The sequence below is a fragment of the Zingiber officinale genome, chromosome 8A (genome assembly GCF_018446385.1).
Source record: "Zingiber officinale cultivar Zhangliang chromosome 8A, Zo_v1.1, whole genome shotgun sequence".
NCBI classification, from domain to species: Eukaryota; Viridiplantae; Streptophyta; class Magnoliopsida; order Zingiberales; family Zingiberaceae; genus Zingiber; species Zingiber officinale.
The window spans coordinates 2012296-2035604 of record NC_056000.1 but is presented as its reverse complement, the minus strand read 5'-3'; the positions used below and the strand labels follow the sequence as shown (position 1 = coordinate 2035604).

General features: G+C 36.3%; 2 protein-coding genes across 4 annotated transcripts; both read right to left on the bottom strand.

The window, feature by feature from the left end:
• Positions 1-360: 360 nt before the first annotated feature.
• LOC122011826 (AFG1-like ATPase) lies at positions 361-17075 on the bottom strand. Of its 3 annotated transcripts, none has more exons than XR_006120040.1 (14): positions 16765-17075; positions 15015-15151; positions 14763-14905; positions 13899-14044; positions 13533-13612; positions 12213-12470; positions 11735-11845; positions 10858-10980; positions 3219-3340; positions 2493-2562; positions 2166-2258; positions 1779-1872; positions 1529-1670; positions 361-794 (listed from the first exon to the last, which is right to left on the bottom strand). XR_006120040.1 is itself a non-coding variant. In XM_042568218.1 (14 exons), exons 1-14 carry the CDS (start codon positions 16922-16924, stop codon positions 663-665), a joined length of 1845 nt encoding a protein of 614 aa, XP_042424152.1. In that variant the 5' UTR covers positions 16925-17073; the 3' UTR covers positions 361-662. The 3 variants fall into 3 exon arrangements, 2 of the variants coding, with proteins under 2 accessions (XP_042424152.1, XP_042424153.1); XM_042568218.1 differs by having other exon boundaries at positions 1745-1872; positions 16765-17073; XM_042568219.1 differs by having other exon boundaries at positions 1745-1872; positions 15015-15089; positions 16765-17056.
• A 1126-nt stretch (positions 17076-18201) lies between these two features.
• Positions 18202-20265, bottom strand: LOC122008020 (40S ribosomal protein S13-like). Its single transcript, XM_042563595.1, has 5 exons — positions 20159-20265; positions 19988-20060; positions 19767-19905; positions 19462-19648; positions 18202-18465 (listed from the first exon to the last, which is right to left on the bottom strand). The coding sequence occupies exons 1-5, from the start codon at positions 20179-20181 to the stop codon at positions 18432-18434; spliced, it is 456 nt and encodes a 151-aa protein (XP_042419529.1). The 5' UTR covers positions 20182-20265; the 3' UTR covers positions 18202-18431.
• Between the last annotated feature and the right edge of the window lie 3044 nt (positions 20266-23309).

Below are 23309 nucleotides of genomic sequence, written 5' to 3'. Positions count from 1 at the left end.
GAAAATTATATGTATTTTAATCGCGGTGCGCAATGCATGCTGCAGATATTATTTTCCACGACGTGCATTGCATGCTGCGGATAATAATATTTGCGGCGTGCAACGCATGCTGCGGATATTATTTTCTGCGGCATGCGTTGCGCGCCGTAAATAATAATATTCGCAGCATGCAAGGCACGCTGCCAATAACATAGAACTTTTAACAGCTTTCAATTGTGCAGCATGCAATGCGCGCTGCGGAAAGCGAATTTGCGCGCTGCGAAAAGTCATTTTTGTTGTAGTGCTACTTGCCTTCGTGCACTATTTAATCTGGTCCAAGAATTAAAACAACAAAAATACATCAAGAAACTTTAAAAAGGATTTCAAGAATATAGTTGATAATCACACATTTCAACATCTATCGAGAATAGATGAAAATAACAAGCCGTATGTTTCTCTGTGAGGACTACACTACATTCAACACTCCTAAGAACATGAACTCAGGTTGTTGTTGCGCTAAGTTTAAGATGGTTTAGCTCTCAACGAGTTCTTTATTCAAGCCAACTCATAAGGAAGGATGGCATAAATAAATAAAAGAAAATAATGGTGCCTTGAGAGGAATCAGAATAATAATTTGAATAAGCACGCTATTTCTTGTTCCTATGGAAACTATATAGTTCTCATCACAACGATGGATTGTAGGAAACAGGAGCTGATCTTGTTAGTCGATTGTTGTGGCGTTGTTGGAACAGGAGATGAAAGGCTTTGACCCCTTCCCTATATAAAGGCGTTTGCATTTCAATCAAGCGTGATACCTGCAGGGAAAAAAAAACATCAAAGGTTTGACATAGAGCATGGTTAGTTGTCAAGAGTTTCAGCAGAAAACATCCTACCAGAAAACGTAATAAAAATTAGTTTCCCCCCCAATTATATTTCTATTAACTATATTTAATAGCACATCTGTGATATGTTAACCTATTTTGTTATTTTATCAAATATCAGAACCACGCCTAATGGCTATCTCATGATATCATCTAGAGCTCATGACACTTAAATTAGATTCTTTGATGTATTAGGGGAAAAACCAGCACATTCATCAGTGAAAATTCATGAATCATTAGCAGAAACTATTAACTAACCATACCAAAGTTGTTGCAGATTTCCCTATGCATTATCTACAGTCTTAATTGAAGTTTCAATTACTTCTAAATAGAAGTAATTATTTTTGAAGCTATATGTAAAAATTTCCGCAAGCTTTGTTAAACTGAAATTTCAGAACTTTCATTCAAGCAGAAAATCTGGATCTATTAGGACTAAGCAAGTTGTACATTTTCATTTCTCCAGATTATGGTAAAATAATACGAGTGGATAAGTTCATGCAACATCTGCAGGAAGTCTTGGTAGAAAATACTAATCAAGAAATTTAATTGCTTCCATCAATTGTCATCTTTCATCACATAAATTGCTCAATTTTTGCCCAAATATAGCTCAAAAATCACTTCCCATGGTATTCTAACAATAGGAAGAAACTAATGATGCAGGTACTTACTGCTCTACGAAAAGCAAACATCTCTTCTTGGCTAGACAACAAAGACACAATTCCTGAAGGAGAAGCTCCTGAGCCAACACTGCCTTCTGCTAAAACATCTCGCCGTAGCTTTCCACCTTCAATCTCAGTTTCAAACTGGAAACTGCACAAAACATTGTTTGAAATACATTCTAGTAATTCCTTATATGCAGAAGTAATCTAATAATGAATAAATACCTCTCAAGATCAAAAAGAGTTCCTTCATCTGTACCTTGAAACAGATCATCAATTGAACTATCTGCTAAGCAAAAGGTCAAGCAATGATGGTTGTATAACTCATCAATCAATGTAATAAATCTCCGTGCCTGAATGTTCCCAATAGTAAATTATTAGCATTATCAAGAGAAATCATTTTAAAGAAACAGAATAAACAGGAAAGAAGTGATCTTCAAAGAACTCAAAAGTATTTCTATAGATTTTAATTACCTGGACAATACTGCTCTTTTGAAAGAAAACAAGACAACCTAAGCTAGTTAAATTACCACCAAATTTTTAGGGGGCAAATTTTAAAACTAACCAAAGCAACCTACACTAGTAAAATTACCACCAAAGGAAACACTAAAACAATAAAAGGAAGAGCATCAGCGTAAAAGAATACCTTGTCACGAATCCTCATACTCATGACTGGTATATTAGAAATGAAAACTGTATGATAATGTCTTGCTACTGCAATATAATCTGCTGCCCCGACCTGATATGAAATAGAATAAGTACATAGCTTATGCCAAAAGACTAAACTTTCTTCGTAGATGCATTAGTCTGAGTGCAGCAGATAGTTATAATTTAATGCAGATTTACCAAGTCTGCTAACAGATTTATCTCTGTGGTAGAGTTACCTAAATAGGGAATGTAATGAAGTGATTGAAATAAAAAAGATTTGCATCACTAAAGAACTATATGATCATAAATTGAAGAAAAGTATTACTGGGCGGCCACATATGTATTCGAAGTCGAATCTTGCAATTCCGTTACAGCTTTCAGGAACTTCGAGAAATCTGTTCAGTAAATCATTCTCACAACTGAGTTTTCATTAGCATCTTAGCAAATCATGCCCCTCTATTTTATTTTTAACAAATCAAGCCCTTGCCAAATTTTATTCTGCTTTTACCCATTGTTTCAAACTCCCTCCATAATCCAAAACCAGTTCAGCTAGCAAGTTGATTCTGAAATTAGCTTGCACGGCCAAATCCTTATGTTTATGCACAATTAGGATGAGAGAGACCGCAAAGATGACGATTTGGGTTAGAAGGAATTAAAAAATTGAATTTTGTTCAATAATCACACTGCAAGATAAAATCAGCTCCCAGATCAGTTTTGTGTCAATTTTACAATGAAAACTTATTTGAAATATAACTTTCAGTCGTATGCACTATTCTGAGAGTGAGAAGCCACAAAATGATCATTTTAGAATGAAAAAGAAAAGACACAAGAATTGATGTTGTGCATAAATCCTATTGCAAGCTAAATCAATTTGCATGGTCAAAACCAATTTTCAATTTTTGAGGGAATATGACAAGAACAGGTAGAACCAAAATAAAACTTGACAAGGGCATAATTTGGTAAAAATCAAATAGAGCAGTGTGATTTGGTAAACAGGGAACATAAGGGATCTGGTTTGGTAAGATGCCATTTTTTCTTCAGTAATGCTTACCTCCCAAACATCACAGGAATAATTGTGGAAAATATCCTCCCTCCAGCCTTCCCAGTGATTTTGTGCCACGTTTCTTCATACTCTCTGCAAGAATCAGAGTTGGAAGGCCAGAAAAAGTATACCTGCAGGTATATGTCAAGCTATTTTGACTTTCATCTGTTAACAACTACGAAGGTAACTTCAATATATATGTCCAACTTTAACAATCACATGACATCCTTTGACTCTTTTGTAATATATGTATGTCAATAACTTAGGATACATGTGTTAGAAGAACAAGAACACAATGCTGATAACCAGTAATTCAGGGCATTTTCACAAGGCAAAAATCGAAGTTAAGTTGCACCAGACAACTTTTACCTTGCCACAAAGTGTACATGACCTTTATGAAATAAATTTAGAAAAAAAAAACATATTCCATACCAAGAATAGGGCAGACAAGAATCATGATTGACACATTTGAAGTCTATTAAACATAAACATCCACACTATAAATTTAGAAAAATCCATATTCCATACCAAGAAAAGGGCAGGCAAGAATCAAGCTCAATATGTTTGAAGTCTAACAAAACATAAAGGTGATTCACAATAGCAAATTTGGAAAAAGAAAAGACTTTTCGCATTTAAGAAATTATCTCCACTCCTGATTGATTTGGTATAGCCTCTGGTTCTTGGGATTCCATTTTTCCCTCTCCATACCCATGTCAAATACTAACATTTCAGCAATTCCAACACCAGAAGGGGCACTAGATGCCTTATCTGTCACTTGTAAAAATTTTCAAAAACAAGAGTGTTGGACACTTAGATTCACACCCATGTTATTACTCATACACAGTCCAAGTAACAGACTATAGCTGTAATTGTGGAAAGAATTGATGTGGGAAAATTTCTTATTTTCCAGACTGGGAATGCCTAGTATTATATACAAATTACAATAGATAAAATTAAAAATTAGATGAGAAAATAAAAAACTAATTATTCCTAAAGATATCTTTCTAACTAAAATTTAAGAGATTTCCTACTTTGTGCTCGTAGTTGTTTATTTCTACTATTTATGTCCATGCAAGTTGTTCATAGCGATTCGACACTCCCCTTCAAGCTGAGGAATAGATGTTTTTCATTCCCAGCTTGACCATAAGATCATGAAATCTAAAACTATTAGTCCCTTTGTTAGCACATCAGTAAATTGTAGTTCTGAAGAACATATGATATATATACACACTAATCCTACCTCTAATTTTTCCTTGATGAAATGTCTATCAATTTCAATAACTTAGTCCTATCATGTTGAATAAGATTATGAGTAATATTGATAGTTGATTTATTGTTACAATAGAGTTCCATGGGACATTCCCATTTGATTTTTAAATCATCCAGAATAATCTTCAACCAGAGTAGTTCACATAATCCTTGAGCAATAACCCTAAATTCTGATTCTGCAAATGATCTTGCCACCACATTTTGTTTCTTGCTCCTCCATGTCACCAAATTACCACCAAGAAAAGTATAATATCCTATAGTTGATCTTCTATCCACTACAGAACCTATATAGTCTGCATCTGTATAAGCTTCTAAAGCTAGTGTCTCATTTCTCTTGAACAAAATTCTCTTTTCCGGAGTGTCTTTCAAGTAATGTAATACTCTATAAGCAGCTTAAAGATGAGATTCTCTTAGATTATGCATGAATTGGTTGATTATACTCACATATGCTATGCCCGGACAAGTGTGAGCAAGGTATATGAGTCTACCAACCAACCTTTAATACATCCTTTTGTCGACAGTTGGTTCTTCCTTAGCTTCTCCTATCTTGTTGATTCCGTCTGAAATCGGGGGAGATGGCGTGTTGGGTAGATGACTCTGATGTTGACTGTGAGAAGACTTTGAGGTGGAAGAAAATGACTTTGAATGCTCCTTTCTGCGCACACTAGAGAGAGCAAATGGAAATGTTAGAACGAGAACTAGGGATGGGGTCCCTAGCACAGGCAGGCACTCCGACACTCAAGTTAGAACAGTGGCCAAAAATGGAGAAGAAGATGAATAGTAGCGTAGATGCGTGAGTGCGTATAATGTAAAAATTCAAGTTACCTCCAGTTCCAGTTCAAGTTTTTTGGTCAACGGAGAGGACCCCTTTTTATACTAACCCTCAGAACCTCCGTAATAATAAGGTGTCAGAAAATGTTTGGTGTCAAAATATGTCGAGTAATGGAAGATGTACAATCACCCTTTGAGGAAGGTTTCGATACATGTATATGAATCGTCTTTCATAACCCTTGCAATAATGAAACAACTAAGAATATGTAAGTAACGCAGTTAACGGAAGATGTACGACCACCTTCGGAGGAAGGTTCCATTACATGTATATGTTAGGGTAGCAAAATATTCCCTGACGAATAGTTGTTATTCACAAGTTGTTGCAATTTTTTGATAATGTTGTCTTCTGAAGACAATCCGACCAGACTTGCAGCCAACCGACCGTATGATGGGAGACTGCCATATGAGAAGTGAGGAGTTCAGTCTCATGGGTTCGACCGACACATTGGGTCGACCGACCATATGATAGAGGCCTTGCCCTTGAAGTGTGTGAGGCTAAGTCACGGAAGGTCCGATCAGATCTTTAACCGACCGGTTGTTTATTGTGATACTTGCCTTTGAAGAGAGGGGAGCCAACTCTCGGAAGGTCCGACCAGCACTCTGGGTCACCCGGCCATATGGTGGAGGCCTTGCCTCTAAGGAGTAAAGAACTGAGCTCTGAGCATCTGAGGAGTAAGGAACTAAGTTCTAAATGCCTGACCGACGCTGGGTCCAACCGGCCATATGTTTTGAATGTCTAGCGCCGAACGACTGTAAGCTCTGAAAGCTCAATCGACGTTAAGTCCGCATGTTGTGTGCCTTGGCACTAAGAAGTGAGGCACTGGGCCTCGTAAGCCCGACCGACTCTAAGGTCGACCGACTTTATGTTGAGAGTTATCTGACCAACACTTTAGGTCGACTGATCATATGCTAAGAGCCTTAGCGATGAGAAGTAGGGAGCTGAGCCCTGGTGAGAGTAACTTGTTCAGCTGCATATACTCTGACTCTGACCGTCACTTCACCTTGACTTTGACTGCCACATCATCTTGACTATCGATCTCACATTACCTTCGGGACCTACTCGCAACACACCGTATAACTTGTGATTTAGATCCATTGGACTAGAAATCAGCTTACACCCAACCTTCCCTATTTCAGCTAACAGATCAGTCACATACTGCTACTGAGAAATAAAAATTTCTTTGGTAGAGTGCTACCACAATACCAAGGAAGTACTTCAATTTGTCCAATTCCTTTATTTCAAATTCCTCTATCAAATTTCTTCTTAAGATCATGTTTTTTCTTTTCGTCATTTTCGGTTACAATGATATCATCTATATAGACTAGAAGAGTTGTCACCTTCCCTACAGTTGAGTGCTTAACGAAGAGAGTATGGTCCCCTTGGTTTAGGTTATACCCAAACTTCTTCATGACTTTTAATCTTCTAAATCAAAGAACCTTCCTTAATTTACACACTCTGTTACCAGTATCGCTACAAATCCTAGTGAGAGATTCATATAAATTTCTTCATCTAAATCTCTATGTTGAAATGCATTCTTCACATCATACTGTAGGAGTTGCCAGTTGAAGTGTGTAGCCAAAGATAATAGAACACAGTATTCATTTTTGCAACTGGAACAAAGGTCTCTTGATAATCTACCCTATAGGTTTGAGTATAACCTTTTGCCACCGACCTACCTCTATATCTCTCAAGAGATCCATCTGCTTTATAATTTAGTGTGAAAATCTACTTACAATCAACAATATTCTTCCCCTTTGGCTTCTCAACAACCTCCCATGTCTTATTCTTTCCTAATGCATCCATTTACTCCCTCATGGTATCTCTTCATTCCCTTTTTACAATGCCTTAGAAATAATATTGAGAATAGTCATGGTATTTAGACTCTCAATGGATCTTTTGTGGGCTGGTGGTAGATGTTTAAGAGAAACATAATAAGATAGAGTGTAGAGAGGGTGTTTGGTGTATTCTCTAGTACCTTTTCAAACAACAATGGAAAGGTCAAGGAAGCCGGTGGATGATTTAGTAAGTTGTAAAGGTGGGTCAGATCTTACCATAATCCCAGGGTCGGAGGTTTGTGGTTGAGGATCTTGGACTTGTATCGCTTCTGAAGCAGCCTTTCTCCTTGAATACACTTGAGGAGTACTTGGAATATCACAAGAAACACTGGATGGAAAGGAAGATGGAGGTAATTCACTAGATGGAATAAGAATAGTAGGTGATTCAGTACGGACTTGAGTAGGAGGAAAATCAAGAGTGTTAATGGGTTCAAATGACTCACAAGTGCTATCTTCTGTCACTGAAATCTCCCCTTGAGGATCGTGTTGGAGCAATCTATGTGACCCTAGGTTTTGATGTTTGAGCAAAGGTTTAAGTTAGACTTATTATCGTATTTGATATGTGTTGTGAGTATGCAGGATGCAGGTACAACAAGAAAAGTCCAAGTATGATCTTGGCAAAGGCAAAGTCCAAGTGTAATCTTGGCAATGGTGAAAGTCCAAGTGGAGTCTTGGCGGTGTAAGTCCAAGTATGTAGTCTTGGAAATGTAAGTCCAAGTGCGACTTGGCAATGGTTGAAGTCCCGGAGGTGAGGAGCCTCTTGGCAAAGGAAGACCCGACAAAAGGACAAGGTCGAAGGAAACTCCTGAAGACAAGGCGTAAAAGATGGGGAGGCATCTAAGGGACGCGAGGCTGATGGAAGAGACTAGAAGATTAGGTCTAGGTTGGTCGAGCAAGGATGAGTGCTGAGTGAATGTACTCGAAGGTCAAAACCCTAGGGTTAGGGTTTGACCAATTGACTGGTGGTTGTACCAGTCGACTGGTACAGGCTCAATCAACTGGTACGGGCTCAGTTGACTAGGGAGCGAACGACATGTCTCTGTTCGCTCAACCCATGTGGAACAGTCGATTGGTCCTTACACCAGTTGACTAGTTCTTGTACCAATCGATTGGTATCGAGCTGTTGGGTTGTAACGATTGAATTCCACAGAGGACCAGTCGACTGGTACATACACCATTCGACTGGTGGCGGGAAACATAGCTTGTGTCTTCTCCTGAGCTTTATTAAATAGAACTCGGGGTGGTCGGCCATGGTTGACGAAAATAGAGGTGGTTAACCCCTATTAGAGTCATCCAAGCTCTCGTGTGATCAAGCGTGCTTGTGCGAAGTTGTAGCAAGGTTTCTCCAACCACAAGGAGCTACTTGAGCTAGCCGAGATTTTTCGGGGAGTCATCCACCACCAACGAATCGAGACCGTCCACCTTACGGACAGCCGTGGAGTAGGAGCCCTAATTTCCGAACCACGTTAAACACAATGTGTTAGTTTGTTTTCTTGTTTATTGTCTTATAGGGTTTAGCTTTCTACTTGTTAGTTTTGTTTTTGTATTCCACTGTGCGCTAACAAGTTATAGGAAGTGAACATCGTGGGTGATCAGCTATGCACCCTCCCCTAGCCGGCCATCAAGGTCTCAACAGATAGGACTTGGAGAAAATTGGGATATGTTCGAAGAAGGTAACATCGGTCGAGATGTAAAACTTTTGAGATGAAGGGTGGTAACACTTGTACCCTTTTTGAGTGGATGAGTATCCAAGACACATTTGATGGCACAAGGGTCTAGTTTATCATGTAGTGGACTGTGGATATGGACAAAAGCAGTGTACCAAAAAATCGTAGGAGTAAGTCCATTTGTGATTCGGAAATAAGGATAAAAATCATTAAGGAGTTGCATGAGACTCTTGTTGCCTAAGACATGTGAGAGAAGTCTGTTTATCGTGTATGTGGCATCAAGGATAGCCTCTCCCCAATAGGATTTAGTGACATTATTGTGGAAAAGAATGACACGAGTAGTGTTGAGTAAATGTCCATTTTTTCTTTCTGCTATTCCGTTCTGTTAGGGTGTATGAATACAAGATGAACCATGAACCTGGGATTGGAAATAAGAGGACAAGGTTTGGTTGAAGTAATTTCTAGTGTTATCAAGCTTTTAATTTACACTCCAAATTGATTTTGAATCATTGAGTGGAAATTAGAATAATAATGCTGACATCATATTTTTATTTGAGGAGAAACAACCATTTAACCCAAGTGCAATCATCAATTAAGAAGACAAAACCATCGAGCCCTAGAAACATTGAAAATATTAAGACCCCATATGCCACTATGAATAAAGTGAAAGGGAATAGAACTTCTTTTATTGCTCATAGGAAAGGGTACACAAGAATGTTTTGCCAATTCGCAAACATCGCACTGAAATTTAGAAACATCCCATCCTTGAAAAAGATAAGGAAACATGACCTTTAAAACTCTAAAAGAGGGATGATCTAGACATTTATGATACAACCAAATGTTGTCTATATTGGAAGAACTATGAAAGGACAAAGACAAATTATTCTTCTTAGTTGATTCAAGGTAGTACAGACAACTATGTTCCTTAGCAAGTCCAATCCTCCTCCCCGAGTCTTGATTTTGGAATACACAATAAGAAGAGGAAAAAAATGGCATGACAGTGAAGTTCAGTAGTTAATTTTTTAACGAAAATAAGGTTGGCAAACAGTTTTGGTATATGAGGACGTTTTTAAGGATAAGGCTAGGAGTAAGGTGAATATTTCAAAAACCATCAATATTAGCTAAAGATCCATTAGCTACTACAATTTTTCTGTTACTTGGGCTAGGTTGTGTGGAAAATTTAAGAATTGGGAATCATGTGCTATGTGGCACCAAAGTCTATTATCTATGAGTTATCAAAAAAACTATTTGAGGTATTCATACAAAAAGGGAGCGAGAGAATACATGAGAGAGTCAAAGAGCATGCACTAGACCAATTATCAAGAGAACCCAACAATCCTCGAATTTTCTCAATTTTTACATTGTTGATTCCGCCTAGGGTTGAGCTGTCTTCGGTATGGGATTACTCGAAAGGTGTGCCTGAGGTTGTTGTGAAAATATGTCAGAAACAATCAAAGCACTCTAGTATTTGTGCTAGGACAAATCAAGGTTGGCAAAAGTTGAATGATATCCAATTTCTAAAAGATCTCGTGCTATTTTAATTTACTTTTGAATTAAATTCAGCCGGTTATCATCTATCTACAAAATGTGGAGTCCATCTGACTACTATTTAGGTTGTAAATAAGTGGATATCTCCAAGTCATGGTATCAGATTTTTCTCCTGTGCATTCAGATTCACGAAAACCATACAAAAATTTTGCAGAGGTTTGTTAAGACCTATATTTAACTATTTTGTATGCAAGAAATGGTAACTAGTTAAGACCAAGCCTGAAATGGAAAAATCTACTTTTTGTTAGCTAAGACCAAGCCTTTAGCATTGCAGTCATCTGTTACATTCCATGACTTTCTTCCATGTGTGTGGTTGACCTGTCAAATTCTACAAATTTCATCCAGCAGCATGTAGGACAGATATTGCTAGCATAATGGCACCTTGTAAAAAGTACTAAAAAATCACATCTATGAATATTTGTCCTTTCCATGAACACTCTGCGAGTTATTAACAGAGGAAGAAAAACTGAATTAGCAATGAAAGAATTTAAGCTTACTTGATCCATCCTTTTATTTGGTATTAAGCGACGATAGTCTATGTCACTTCCAACCAAGATTTTCTGGCAACTTTCTTCCAATTTCAATAAAAAAGAAAGAAATATATCTTTCTGCATACCATCCTAAAATTTCAAATAAAATAGTTATTAAAAAGTCAAGGTAGTACTTCAAAAGACTAACATACTAACTAAAATGTAAAGATTATTTGTAGTATCCAAATAGCTAGAAAACATATTGACAAGACACTGTTGGCAGCAAACAAAGTATAAGTCTAACATTAATAAAAGCATGCATATGAGATATGTCAAACATTAATAAAAGTATGAGTCTAACGTTAATAAAAGCATGCATATGAACTAGGTTATAATGCACTGGAACAAAATATGCACCCTCGGCATTTGTGATAATGATAAGAGTGATGACCCAAGATAATTGCAATTTGTTTCATATCTCAAGTAAGCTAACACTGATCCTAACCATTTTGTCATACAACAGGTCAAGTAAAACAACGAGGACCAGACATCAAGTGGATAGAAGGATTTGAACTGTATTAATATTTTTTTAAAAAAAAAAATTGTACAACAAAGGTCCAAATAGACAATTAAAGCACAATGGTATTAAAAATGCATACTTTTTTCTGTTTTCAGCGGTAGGTATTTAGTGAGAGCACTGTATCACTTCAAACCTCACACAAATAGCAATACCTCATTGGTCAAAATGAAATATGCTGAGAAACAACCTATCAAAATAGCTGAGGTTCTTAGATCCTTGCATAAAAAAAGACAATAATATACTATGTGTGCAACCTTATATGAATATGGGCGTAATAGAGGAATAAAATGTCACAACCCAATAAGATGGCAGATAGATGATTACCTGATTCAGTTCCTCTGGTGCCCGGTTACTGGTCGCGACAAGAACTGTACCAGTGCTCAGTAATTTGCTGAGAATACCAGATAAAGCAATGATAGCAAAGACATCAACTGTCTGTACAACATGAAACAAACTCAATCTTTCAGCAATGCCTTACTATCTAATAAATAAATTGCTAAAATAAATAGTAATTTGAGTGCTACATTGTCAATAGAAAAAATGTACCAGTGTCGATCTGATTTATGCATGCAGCATGCTCTAGAAACTTTGCCCATCTTAATTTCGAAACAAACACATTCACTCCATGTTCACAACACTTTTAAGGTTTGATTCATTCAAGTCAATCTCAATAACAACAAGAAGTTAGGTCCATTTGAATTGGTGGTGTTATCAGAACGTTAAATCAAAGAACAACATCCTAGATGAGAAAAAAGTGCTTAACAAGTAACCTAGCAGTAGTTATCATGCTTGTTGCACAAACCTGTATCTCGTCAAAACAAAGTATGCTTGCTCCAGTCTCATCTGTTTTTCTGTCAATTAAAAATTTATCTGCTACAGCAGAAAGTATATGCTTTGTATGTACTTCTTGTCTATATCTCTCTTCTCCGATCAACCATTCTTTGACTTTCTCACTAAATGGGAGACCATCTATCCAACTAAAAACAGTTGGCTGTTGAGACTGATCCACTGTTTGATTCTTCCATACTTCATGCATATGCTCATGTATTTCAAGCATTGCCTGCCAAAGAAAACGTGAACAACAAAAAAACGTGAACAACAAATTTTTAACAGATAGATGGGATTAGCGCAACAAAAACAAAGGATACATGGAAACTCTTTTGAAAAAAGTGAAGCAATTGGATTTGGGTCTCTTTGGGTTTAGCTATATTTTAGGGAAAATGGAATATCTTATTACATTCAGTTACCATGTGAGTACAATGATAATTCAATAATTTAGCTAAGCTGTGAATCATCTAAAAGTGTCAGATCCAATTGCTTGTCTAACTACAGTCAATACCGTGCTATAAAAATAGCATTGAGTATGATGTCATGCCTGTTTCGTGCGAGAAGGAAACTGTACAGTGGAAGAGGTGGTCTCATGCTGGGCTGAAGGATGAAGAATGAAAGCTACAGTGTGAGAGATAACGAATGAATTCTGAAATAGGGATCACCAGGAAGAAGAAAAAAATCAAAGTGGAAGAGGGAGGGTTGTTGTTGTTGTATTGCAATTGCGACCTCCACATAGGGAGTATTGTTGCAGGAAAAATCCTAACAATAAAATAACATGGTATTGCATTTATTGTAAAGGGATAGTTACATGTAGGACTCAATATAGAAAATGTAAAATTAAAATATCAATGTGTGTTAAACAAGAAAACACTCACATATATAAGCTTATAAACCCTCTTTATAACTTATGGTGTCACAATAATTCCTTAAGTAGAACTAAACTATGGTGTCACAAGTGCACTATAACTTATGATGATATGAACAGCATGGAGAAATTTAAGTTGTATACAAAGCAAGCACCATCGAGGGAATCAAAGAAAGAGTAAAAGTAAACAACAGACATGAAATTAGCCTTCTTCCTATCTTGATGTACCCAAAATTAAATAATTGAAGGTGCAAGGACCATCCATCCAATTAGAATCATCAGATTTGAAAGTCAATGAAATAATTGTCTCAATTTTTGTGATCCTGCATATACGTGACATATGCATCTGTTTATCAACACACACACTAAGAAAGTATGGCAAGTGATGAATGTCATATGACAATTAAAGAAGAGAAAAAGGATCACCTCATGAAAGTGAAACCGTCTACGATGTTTAACAGTACCTTCAGTGGCAGAGTAAAACATATCCATTAGCATGGTTTTTCCTGCATCAGCAAAGATATCCTCTTAGTCCTTTTATACATAAGTATTGCTAGCCTACAAACTGCAAAGATTGCCTAAAACCAATAATGATTAAAGCATGTTATAATTGATTTTGAAATGCAAAATATTCCTGATGGAGAAAATTTCACAAACGATCCCTCAAGTAGAAAGGAACTTGATTTTTATTATCAATGGACATTTTAGGATCATAGAAAAAGTGAATTGACTAAACTACAACATCTATTGTTTACAAGCTACAACTACAAGGAAAAAAAGACAATAACGCACCACTTCCAACATTTCCATACAAGTATATCCCTTTTGGAGATGGAGGAGGAACTGGCTTGATACCAACTAGTGAATCTAGCTTCTTCTCGCGGTTAAGATATGAGACCATCTTTCCAACACCTGGTTCTACATTCTGGTGCCTTCTCCTAAGTCATAATCATAAATAGCATATACCAAGGAAGAACATAATTTTAGAACAGGCCAGCACGAGAGAGAAGAGAGATTGAAAAAATACATCATAATTAGAGGAAAATCCATTTATTTCACTAGAAAGCCTTTCCATATATAGCAAGGATAGCAAGAAATGACACTTCAGCTACCTTCATCTAGTACTCAACTAAAGTAGACCATTTATTCATTATTATGAACTGACACTTTCATCTTTAAATATTCATCACCACGCAAGGATGAAGTAGAGGAAAGTCATACTGTTGCTTCAACATCTTTGAGCACTTCACTTTCCTTCTTAGACCATTTTGTAAACAAATTCAAGAATTCACAACTCAAAAAAAAAAAAGATAAATATTAACATGTGAAAGAAGATAACTATTAATACCAAAAATAAACATTACATGCTGCTAAATTTGCCATCTTAATTATAAGGCATGACTATCACAAGGTAGAAAACCACAACATTCCTGATTACCTCTGTAAAAAAAGTAAACAGATAATAATAGCAAAGCAACAACAGGGATCAGATTATTATTGTGAAACAATGCTTGCTCTAGTAACCTAGTCATTGTCAGATTTGCATATCAGTATAAATATGGGTGACCGATACTTTGTTAGCTACTGCTTGCAATTTCTGTATTTCACACATTGCAAAAACAGAAGGGAAAAAAGAGAATCACAAATGATGCCTACCTTGAGATCCACTTGCCAATAAAACTCTTCCTGTGATTCCTAGTATCTATCCATACACCGCCTTGTTGTTTATGATCAGCTTCTTCTAATAGGAGTTTCCGCCTTTCATTCTCTCTACTCTTCTTCCAGTTTGCCAATTTAACCTGATGACAATGAAAGTACAAGAAGGTATTTTGTAAGAGGAATGCTAATACAATATGCTTGACAAGCATATCAATACAGAATATTGAACGGATAATTTGAATATTATACATGGTAATCCTCCATTTCCTTTTCGTAGTTTTGCAGCTTTCCCAGTAACTCCTCAAGTTCAAGAGCAACCTTTTCCTGATAAATATCATGTTTAAGTTTTCCTTCACTAACCATGCTTCTATACTGAACCAGCGGACCTTCAAAATGGAGTAACAAGAAAGACAAATAAACGGAGAAGAATAAAGATAGTCAAGAAGCTTAAACTAGAAAGCTGGCACTAATAGTTATAAAAAAGTGTATTCTTGCCATAGAACTTCCAGAGACGTAAGTACATGCCTCAAAGAAAGTCATATGTAAGTGTAACACAGAAGAGATATAAATGAATACAAAAGAGTAAACACAAACAGCAGCTGATGTCCAACCTGCTACATGCACATTAGTTGCTATGGCAAGACTTTAGGGTGTTGATTTGGTTAGATTTCCAACGTTACTTAATTTCTTTTTTTAAAAAAATATTAAACTATTTAATTAATGGATTAGAGAATTGAGATGTGCAATGTTTAATTATCTAAATTTCTTGTTTATGAATAAATTATAACTATATTACAGTACAAGAAATTAACATTCTCTTGGGATTCTTTGGATACTAATTTTGATAAATCTTTATTCATGCATGACAATTGAATGACTTTTTAAGCTGATTTATATGAAATTTTCAATCAGATGAACTCCTGATTATTCATTGGTAAAATTGAATAATTCCCTCAATATCACTTTTATTTTCCGAACTAATTAAATGGAAAAAATTCTTTTGAGAAGCATTTGAGTTGGTCATTGGTATTCTATAATATTTTAAAGCTTCTTCAAAATTATTTAATATGACAAATTTTTAAATTTTTATGGTGAGTAAAATAGGCTTACAATTTGCTAATTAAATTAAGTTTTTTAATTGGTCAAATATTCAAGTTAGAAATATATTAATGATTAAGAGTGGATACTTGAGTTTGTAGACATATGAATCTTTTATGAAAATAAAATACCCAGGTGTCCTCATATTGACATATGAATCTTTTAGATTCATATGACTTTCAATCAATTGGCAATTGATTAGAAGCTCATGACTTAACCTAATAATTGATTAAATCTTAAGTGGATTATGCCCATCTATGAACAAATCCAGCCAAACAAGGACAACCACGTGGTTAATGGAGACTGAAAGCAAATTTAGAGAAAGCAATCAGCACATTTCATTACTCATAATTATGAAAAAGTTAAGTTGATGGTCTACCACCATTCTCATATTGCAACACGTATCAAGGAAGATTAAGTTGATCGCCATGTCAAAGGTACGCAACCTATTCTTGCATCACAATGTTTTTTATTATTTATTTATTAGTGGAATTTTTTGACTTGAGAATAGGAACAAGACCCTGCCAAACACATTCCCGATACCTCCTCTTTCAGATATCATCCTGCTCGGAGTTCCAAACATTTGCAAATCATGATGTAGTCAAACATCGTGCTGCTTCTAACCTAGGGGATGCCAAGGGCAAAATTCAGGAGAAGTAACCCACTGTGTGTCCCTCAGACTACCGATAGAGCAAACTAGAATCTCATTCTCTAGAAATGGAATAGGAAAAAAAAAAGTATTTCAAACGCCAAATGCGTTAGGCCCTAACAAATTCCAAGAAATATGAGGTATCCGTTGAGTCTGATCCAGCAACGATGAAAATCCAGGAAGGATTAGTTTGACGGATAATCGCTAAGGATATGACATCTAGAGATGAAGACAGTGCGGTGGTGTACTCACCTCGGCGCCGGTCTGACGAAGACCCCGAGACACCACTGGAGAAGCAACGAACTCCGATCCAGGGATTGCTATGGGAGGTGAATCCATGTTCCGGGATTCGTCGACTCAGCGAGAGGAGCCGTGAGAAGAGGATGGAAGAGGAAGTCGGAAGGCCTCTCATCGCGTTGTGGAAAACTCTAAGGGAGCAGAGGTAGACTAGTAGAGACTAGAGAGAGGCGTAATAGGGAAGGTGCAGAGGAGGGACAAGGCAGTAGGAGTGGTGTCCAAGCCGGAGACGTGGCTGGAGAAGGAAACATTATACATTTAGCTATAATCTTAATAAGTAAGTTGACACCTTCAATTCAATTAAACTTGGTAGACCAACAGCTATTGCTATCAGACCCCAGCTTATGATTTACCGGTGCTGTCGATTAACGAAAGATTTTGATAGAAAAAGGAGATGAAGTGGAGATTGCTAAGGTAAATAATTTTTAAAATTGGATCTTACATTTGGTTGGCAGCAGATGTAGTATAGTTAGGCAAATTCATTGATTAGGATTAACACCCTTTACAACTTATAACATAACAATCCTAGTATCCTAGGAACCCTCGGGCTATAGTGCAACGATAAGGTCACACCCGTGTGCATGTAATCTTCCAAACATTCATAAGTTTGATTCCCCAAACATTCATAATTTAATTTCCAACTACAATACAATGTATTTTCCTCTAACAAAATGACAAACTTGGGATGTTAAACTGCACGTTCAAATTTGCTTAGCAGTTGCAGCTCTTTAAGTCTACGTTCCAATAATTTTAGTTTTTGAATGGAAATAGTGACTCGTGAGACTTCCAATTTCCTAACATCTTGAACATAGTTTTGAATATTCACGGCTGAAACGGGGCAATTGGAGACCATCCAAATGGATAGCACAATGAAGATCCAAGGTGGTTGAATGCTGGCAGTGGAAACTGCCGTCGGAACTTTGGACGGGAATATAACATGCCTGACTTATCGTCCTCAAAATTAGTGAGATTAGTCGGCCAAAAAAAAGGGGATACCTGCTGCTAGCTTAAAAAAAAATATAAAGCAGACATACCTAAAGACTCAGAATGGGAGGAAGAATCAAAAGATTGAAAATTGTAGAGTTCAACACCAACCTGCTTTTCTACCAATTTTGATCACTTGATTGCAAACTTGACTTTCCGCTAAGTGATTGAAACTTTACTTTCTTGCAGGTCACTCCGTAGCAGTAAAAGCAACAGTGATAACAAAAACCAACAATGTTATATTTGTTATTAAATTATGAACCTTGTGATAAATTTTTATTAGTTCACCCTCTATCTGTCCGTAAAAAAGCAGTAAAATCATGAACAATTATAATTGATGTGCCTATTAAAATCTCAGACAACTCCAGCATTATATGGAAATTTAAAAAAAAAACGCAAGGCAGCATAGACATCAAAACTGACTGATCGCACGGAATCAAGAAATAATTTAGCTAAGGCACAGCCATCACGTCTGACTTAATAAAATACTAAAGAGTGAAAGGTAGGATTATCTGAAAAAGTTTGCAAAATTCGATGGATAAAACAACTAGCCATCACAATAATTCTTCTCGTTTAATAAATAAGTCTGTGCGTTGAATCAAGAATAAGTATCGGACCATGATTTCCAATCACATTATCTACGCCACTAGAGTGCTGGCGGTAGTTGCATCGCTGCATGAAAGCAATGAAACAGATATTAGATTGAAACCTCAAATTAACATATTCAAAACATCAAGCGCAAACAACCAAATAAGTATAAAAAGTGTTTTTTGAACACCAAATGAGAAGAAATATAAATCCAATTTAAATAACACGAACCAAAAGACCAGTCAACTCTTATCTATAAAAAAATGGGATTTTGAATAATTGTTTGCTGTTTAATAAGAGAATCCTTGTCCGTTCCAGTATTATCAAATATTAGAAGACAAGAACAGATTTTTATTATGTATTGACATTGAACTGCTAGCTCCGGTATAAGAGTTCGGACAAAGTAAACTGGAAAATAAAATCTAAAAGTTCAGACTATGTAAAGATCAATTCATTTATAACAAAACTCTCATCTTATGGAAATGCATTACATCTCTCTAACTTCCTGTAAGTAGAGGGCATGATCTACACATCAACATCGCCAAGTTAATGACTTGTGTTAGTTACAACTATCTAGAGTTGGCAAAATGGATTCTCTGTTGAATTCTAGGGAAAGCTACATTAACATTAACAATATTTACATTTCTTATATCACTTCTAATTGCATGAACTATGACACTGTTTGGCCTCCCACTACCACTTGCACTTTCAACTCTAACCATAAACCCTATTGATCCTCTAGGATTATATCCCACTTGTATTAATTAACATCAACATTAAACATAAATTGATCCTGATTGATAATAGTTGGGATGACATGGCATATAAGTAATTAGTTTTTCTTGATGGAAAATTTCATTATTTATGATGATAAGAAAAGAAGACTTACTGCCAAAATTTTGTGAAATAGTGTATACATCAAATGGATATGAAATTGAAAGTGCTATTTGTACTATTATTTATGACCTAAGAATTGCGACACATTCATACAAACATTTGGTTATTGAAGTAGCTTTAGGATCTAAACTAATATGATTTCAAGAATTACCCAATAAAATAAACGACTGGCTGAAAACTCACTATTTAAATGTTGGTGGAAGCTTCTTGGTCCTCTTGTAGTATCGTGCCAAGCGGTGAATTCTGCTCTCCACCAAGATCAGCCTGAATTTAGAGTCCTTGTCCTTCCTGTTCTTTTCCAAGTGCTTCCTGATTGCCATAGCCTTCTTAATCAGGTGGTACAGATCTTCTGGAATAGCCGGTGCAAGACCTTCATCCACATCAAAGGAAGGAACAAACTTTCGTATAAGAAAGATCCATAAAAAGAATAGAAACAGGCCAAGATGAAACAAGATTCTAAAATGGGAAGTTTTTTATCTCAATGATACCGTGGGCTTTGAGAACCCTGAGGATTTTGTTCCCAGTAACACTCTTGACCTGGGCGATTCCGTGAGAATCACGAAGAATGACACCGATCTGCGACGGCGTCAATCCCTTTTTGGCAAACTTGCAGATGTTATCTTCAACCTGACAGCGATCATCGAGCGCCAAGAATGATTGAGGGAAAAAAATCCAGAAGAATATAAAGAGCGAGGAGAAAATGGCTCACATCTGGGGGAGAGATCTTGAGCCAACTCGGCGGAGTTCTCTTGTACGGAAGCGCCGACGAAGAGATACCTTTTCTATAGCCCAAAAAAAACAGAGATTAACAAATCGAGGGAGAAGAAACGCGTTACAAACTGAAGGATACGAGGAGGCATAGCTTAGAGCATTATATTACCCTCGACTGTGCATACGACCCATGGCGGCGGCGGCGGCGGCGGCTGCGACTGCACGGCGACGAGCGGCGGGCGACGAGGAAGTAACGAGCCAAAGCGTAACAACGAAAAATAGGGTTTGCTAACTGCTCTATTATATAGGGGCTTGAATATTCCCTGAGGCGCTTGATTGATCAGACGGATATGGACCATATGGTTGGATTACCTGATTGGATTTAATTTGTGGTTGAGATCGAAAACGAGTAAAGAATGGATGAATAGTATGGCAAAACAAAATTGAAAACAAAAATTTAATCCAAATAAAAAAATGTTTTAAAAAATTCAAATTAAAATTGAAGAATAATGTTCCATTTAAAAATATTTTCGAAGATTTCTATATAAATAAGAATAATAATACAGTTTGTGTTTTCCGTTATTTATAAAAAATAAATAAATGTTTTTAGTAAATTGCTTATATGCCCCATGGAAATTTTTAATCAACTATTAAGATAGAGTGAACGCTAACAATAGGCAGTTTATCAGTCCAATATTTTTAATTTAATCATTCATTAACAAATATATTAGTATTAATTTACTAAAATTAAAATTCAATTCTTTCGTAATTGAAAAACTGATTGGAATCCTACCGTCACGAGCACGGATATTCATGTCCGTAAATTACGGACTAAGAAATGATTTACTGTATGAAGATCCTTGATTTAAATAAATCCCACCTATTTAAAAATAGAGTTCATTCAAATCAAAAATCCTCGTACAATAGATCATCCTCTTATCCGTAATTTACGGATTAGAGATCCCTACTACTACCGTCACACCATTTCCTGAGCTAAAAACTTGCTTCTCATATATGGTAAAAATTGAACTGTCACTCTTTCTGAGACGGCCCACGCTTCCTAAAACGATAAATTACATGGGATTTTGCCTAACACTATGATGGGACAACTAATTGAATCATTGTGCACTAGATTTATACGTGTTTTTTCATTGAAATTAGATAAATATTTAAATAAATTAAAATGAAATTAAAAAATATATACGAGACAATTAGATTTACTTAGTTTGTAATCAAAAAATTACTACTCCAGGACAATTCAAGCTCACTACAATCTCTTTTCACGAATCATCAGAAGTGGAGAAGTCTCGTATAAACGTTGAAAGTACAACTATAAAAGACGAAGTAAGAAATTCGAAGTACAGAAAGTATTGTGTTTCAACTAAGTGAACCAAAGCTTTATTTATAGTGTTCTGATCCAGTTTTTTCATTGTTGATGTGGTGAACTCCGAGCTCCTCCAACGAGACAAACTCTATCTCCATGCAACGGCTGGAAAATAGAATTTTTTTCATATCTGAGCACCTGGACCATGTCCGAATGCTTGAACCGTTGCTAACATGGACCTGAAAAGTGATCACTACGTGTTAGTTAGAGTCCTAGAGCCAATCATTTGATGATTGTATGGACTCATGTATATCATATTCTTGTATATTAATAAAGGCATTTGTTTGGTTATTATACTTATTTATATTAGTGCCAAATAGACTAAGTATAATAGCGTCCTTGAGTAGAAGGTTCATACCTATATCAATCGATTAGTTGAATCGATAGTGAGATGATATAGGGAACACTACTCTAAATCATTCCTAGTCGAGTATTAGCATTCTGGGACAATGTTAATACAATAAGACTAGCATGTAGGTCAGCTCGATGATTTGATCTCACAAGTCATGGATATAGAGATATCAAGCTGACACATGGGTATGCATTAGAGAATGTATACTGAATGGCCCGCCATGAGAAAGTATCATGGATCGTTATATGAGTGTCATATACTTTCTCATGTGACTATTAGTATGACTATTAGTCCTTAGACCTGAAGTCACCATGGATCCCTACATAAGGAGTTATGTACTTTGGTTTCGTGAAACGTCACCCGTAACTGGGTGGACTATAAAGGCGATTACTGGGTATATAACGAATTATGTAGAGGGATGTGAGTGATGTAGATGAGATCTATCCCTCCCATATGACGAGAGCGACATCGGTATTCTTGATAGAGTGAGACCACTAAGTGCATGGTCATGCCCAAATGAGTCAACATTAGATGTTGAGCTCATTTGATCGAGTGAGTCTACTTGGAGTTCAAGATTTAGATTGATTAGAGAATGACACGGTCTATGCCTCATATTGATCAATCTAGATGCCTAGGATAGAAGGACACTTGTCATTATTTTGTGAGTAGTCACAATTGGTAGTCACAAGGTGATGTCGGATCTCGACATTCTTGTAACTTGGGTAGTAATGATGTGTTGCTAGATACCGCTCATTACTTATGCTCCTAAATGGGTTTAGGTCATTGCCAACGTTACAAGAACCTATAGGGTCACACACTTAGGACAATTAGATGGAGATTAGGTGTTGGAGTGTATACTGAAAGCCTAAGCTTTGTAAACATTCATTATGAATAAAGAATCACATTTGGTCTAAATATCTACATTTGTTTGTAGTTGTTCATTTAATTTATATTGTAGATAACATAGTATGTGGTGTCACATACAGAAGATGATGTTATCAGTACCTTATAAATTATAAACAGTAGCTCACGACCAGAATGGAAAGGAACAAACCATTAGAAGGTCGTAGTGTAATTAGGTATTAGTTTATCTTGACTATATAATTACACTAGTACACTCAGAGTGTATTGAGTAGGGCCATTTGAGGTCGTTTCTTTTATACTGACTTTATAAAGAAACAAAGACCTCGGTTATTATGGAAGTGTGTGCTCTTAATCCTAATATAATAACAAGCACATGTATTTGATATTTATTTCTTTAATTTATCAATGGGTGAGATTTAGTTCGATAAATCAATAAGCCCGATAAGTTGGGAAATGGTATCACTTATAGTGTGTGTTGTTGATTATAGAAGGAAACTGTGTCCTAGAGATACTAGGTTGAGAATGTCCTCAAGAGGAGCTCATAAAGATTGTCATGTTAAACCCTGCAGGTGGATTTAGTCCGACATGATAATAAGGTTGAGTGGTACTACTCTTGGACTTAGATATTAATTAAATGAGTTGTCAGTGACTCGCTTAATTAGTGGACATTCGATATCTTAAACACAGGGAGACTAACACACTCATAATAAGAAGGAGCCC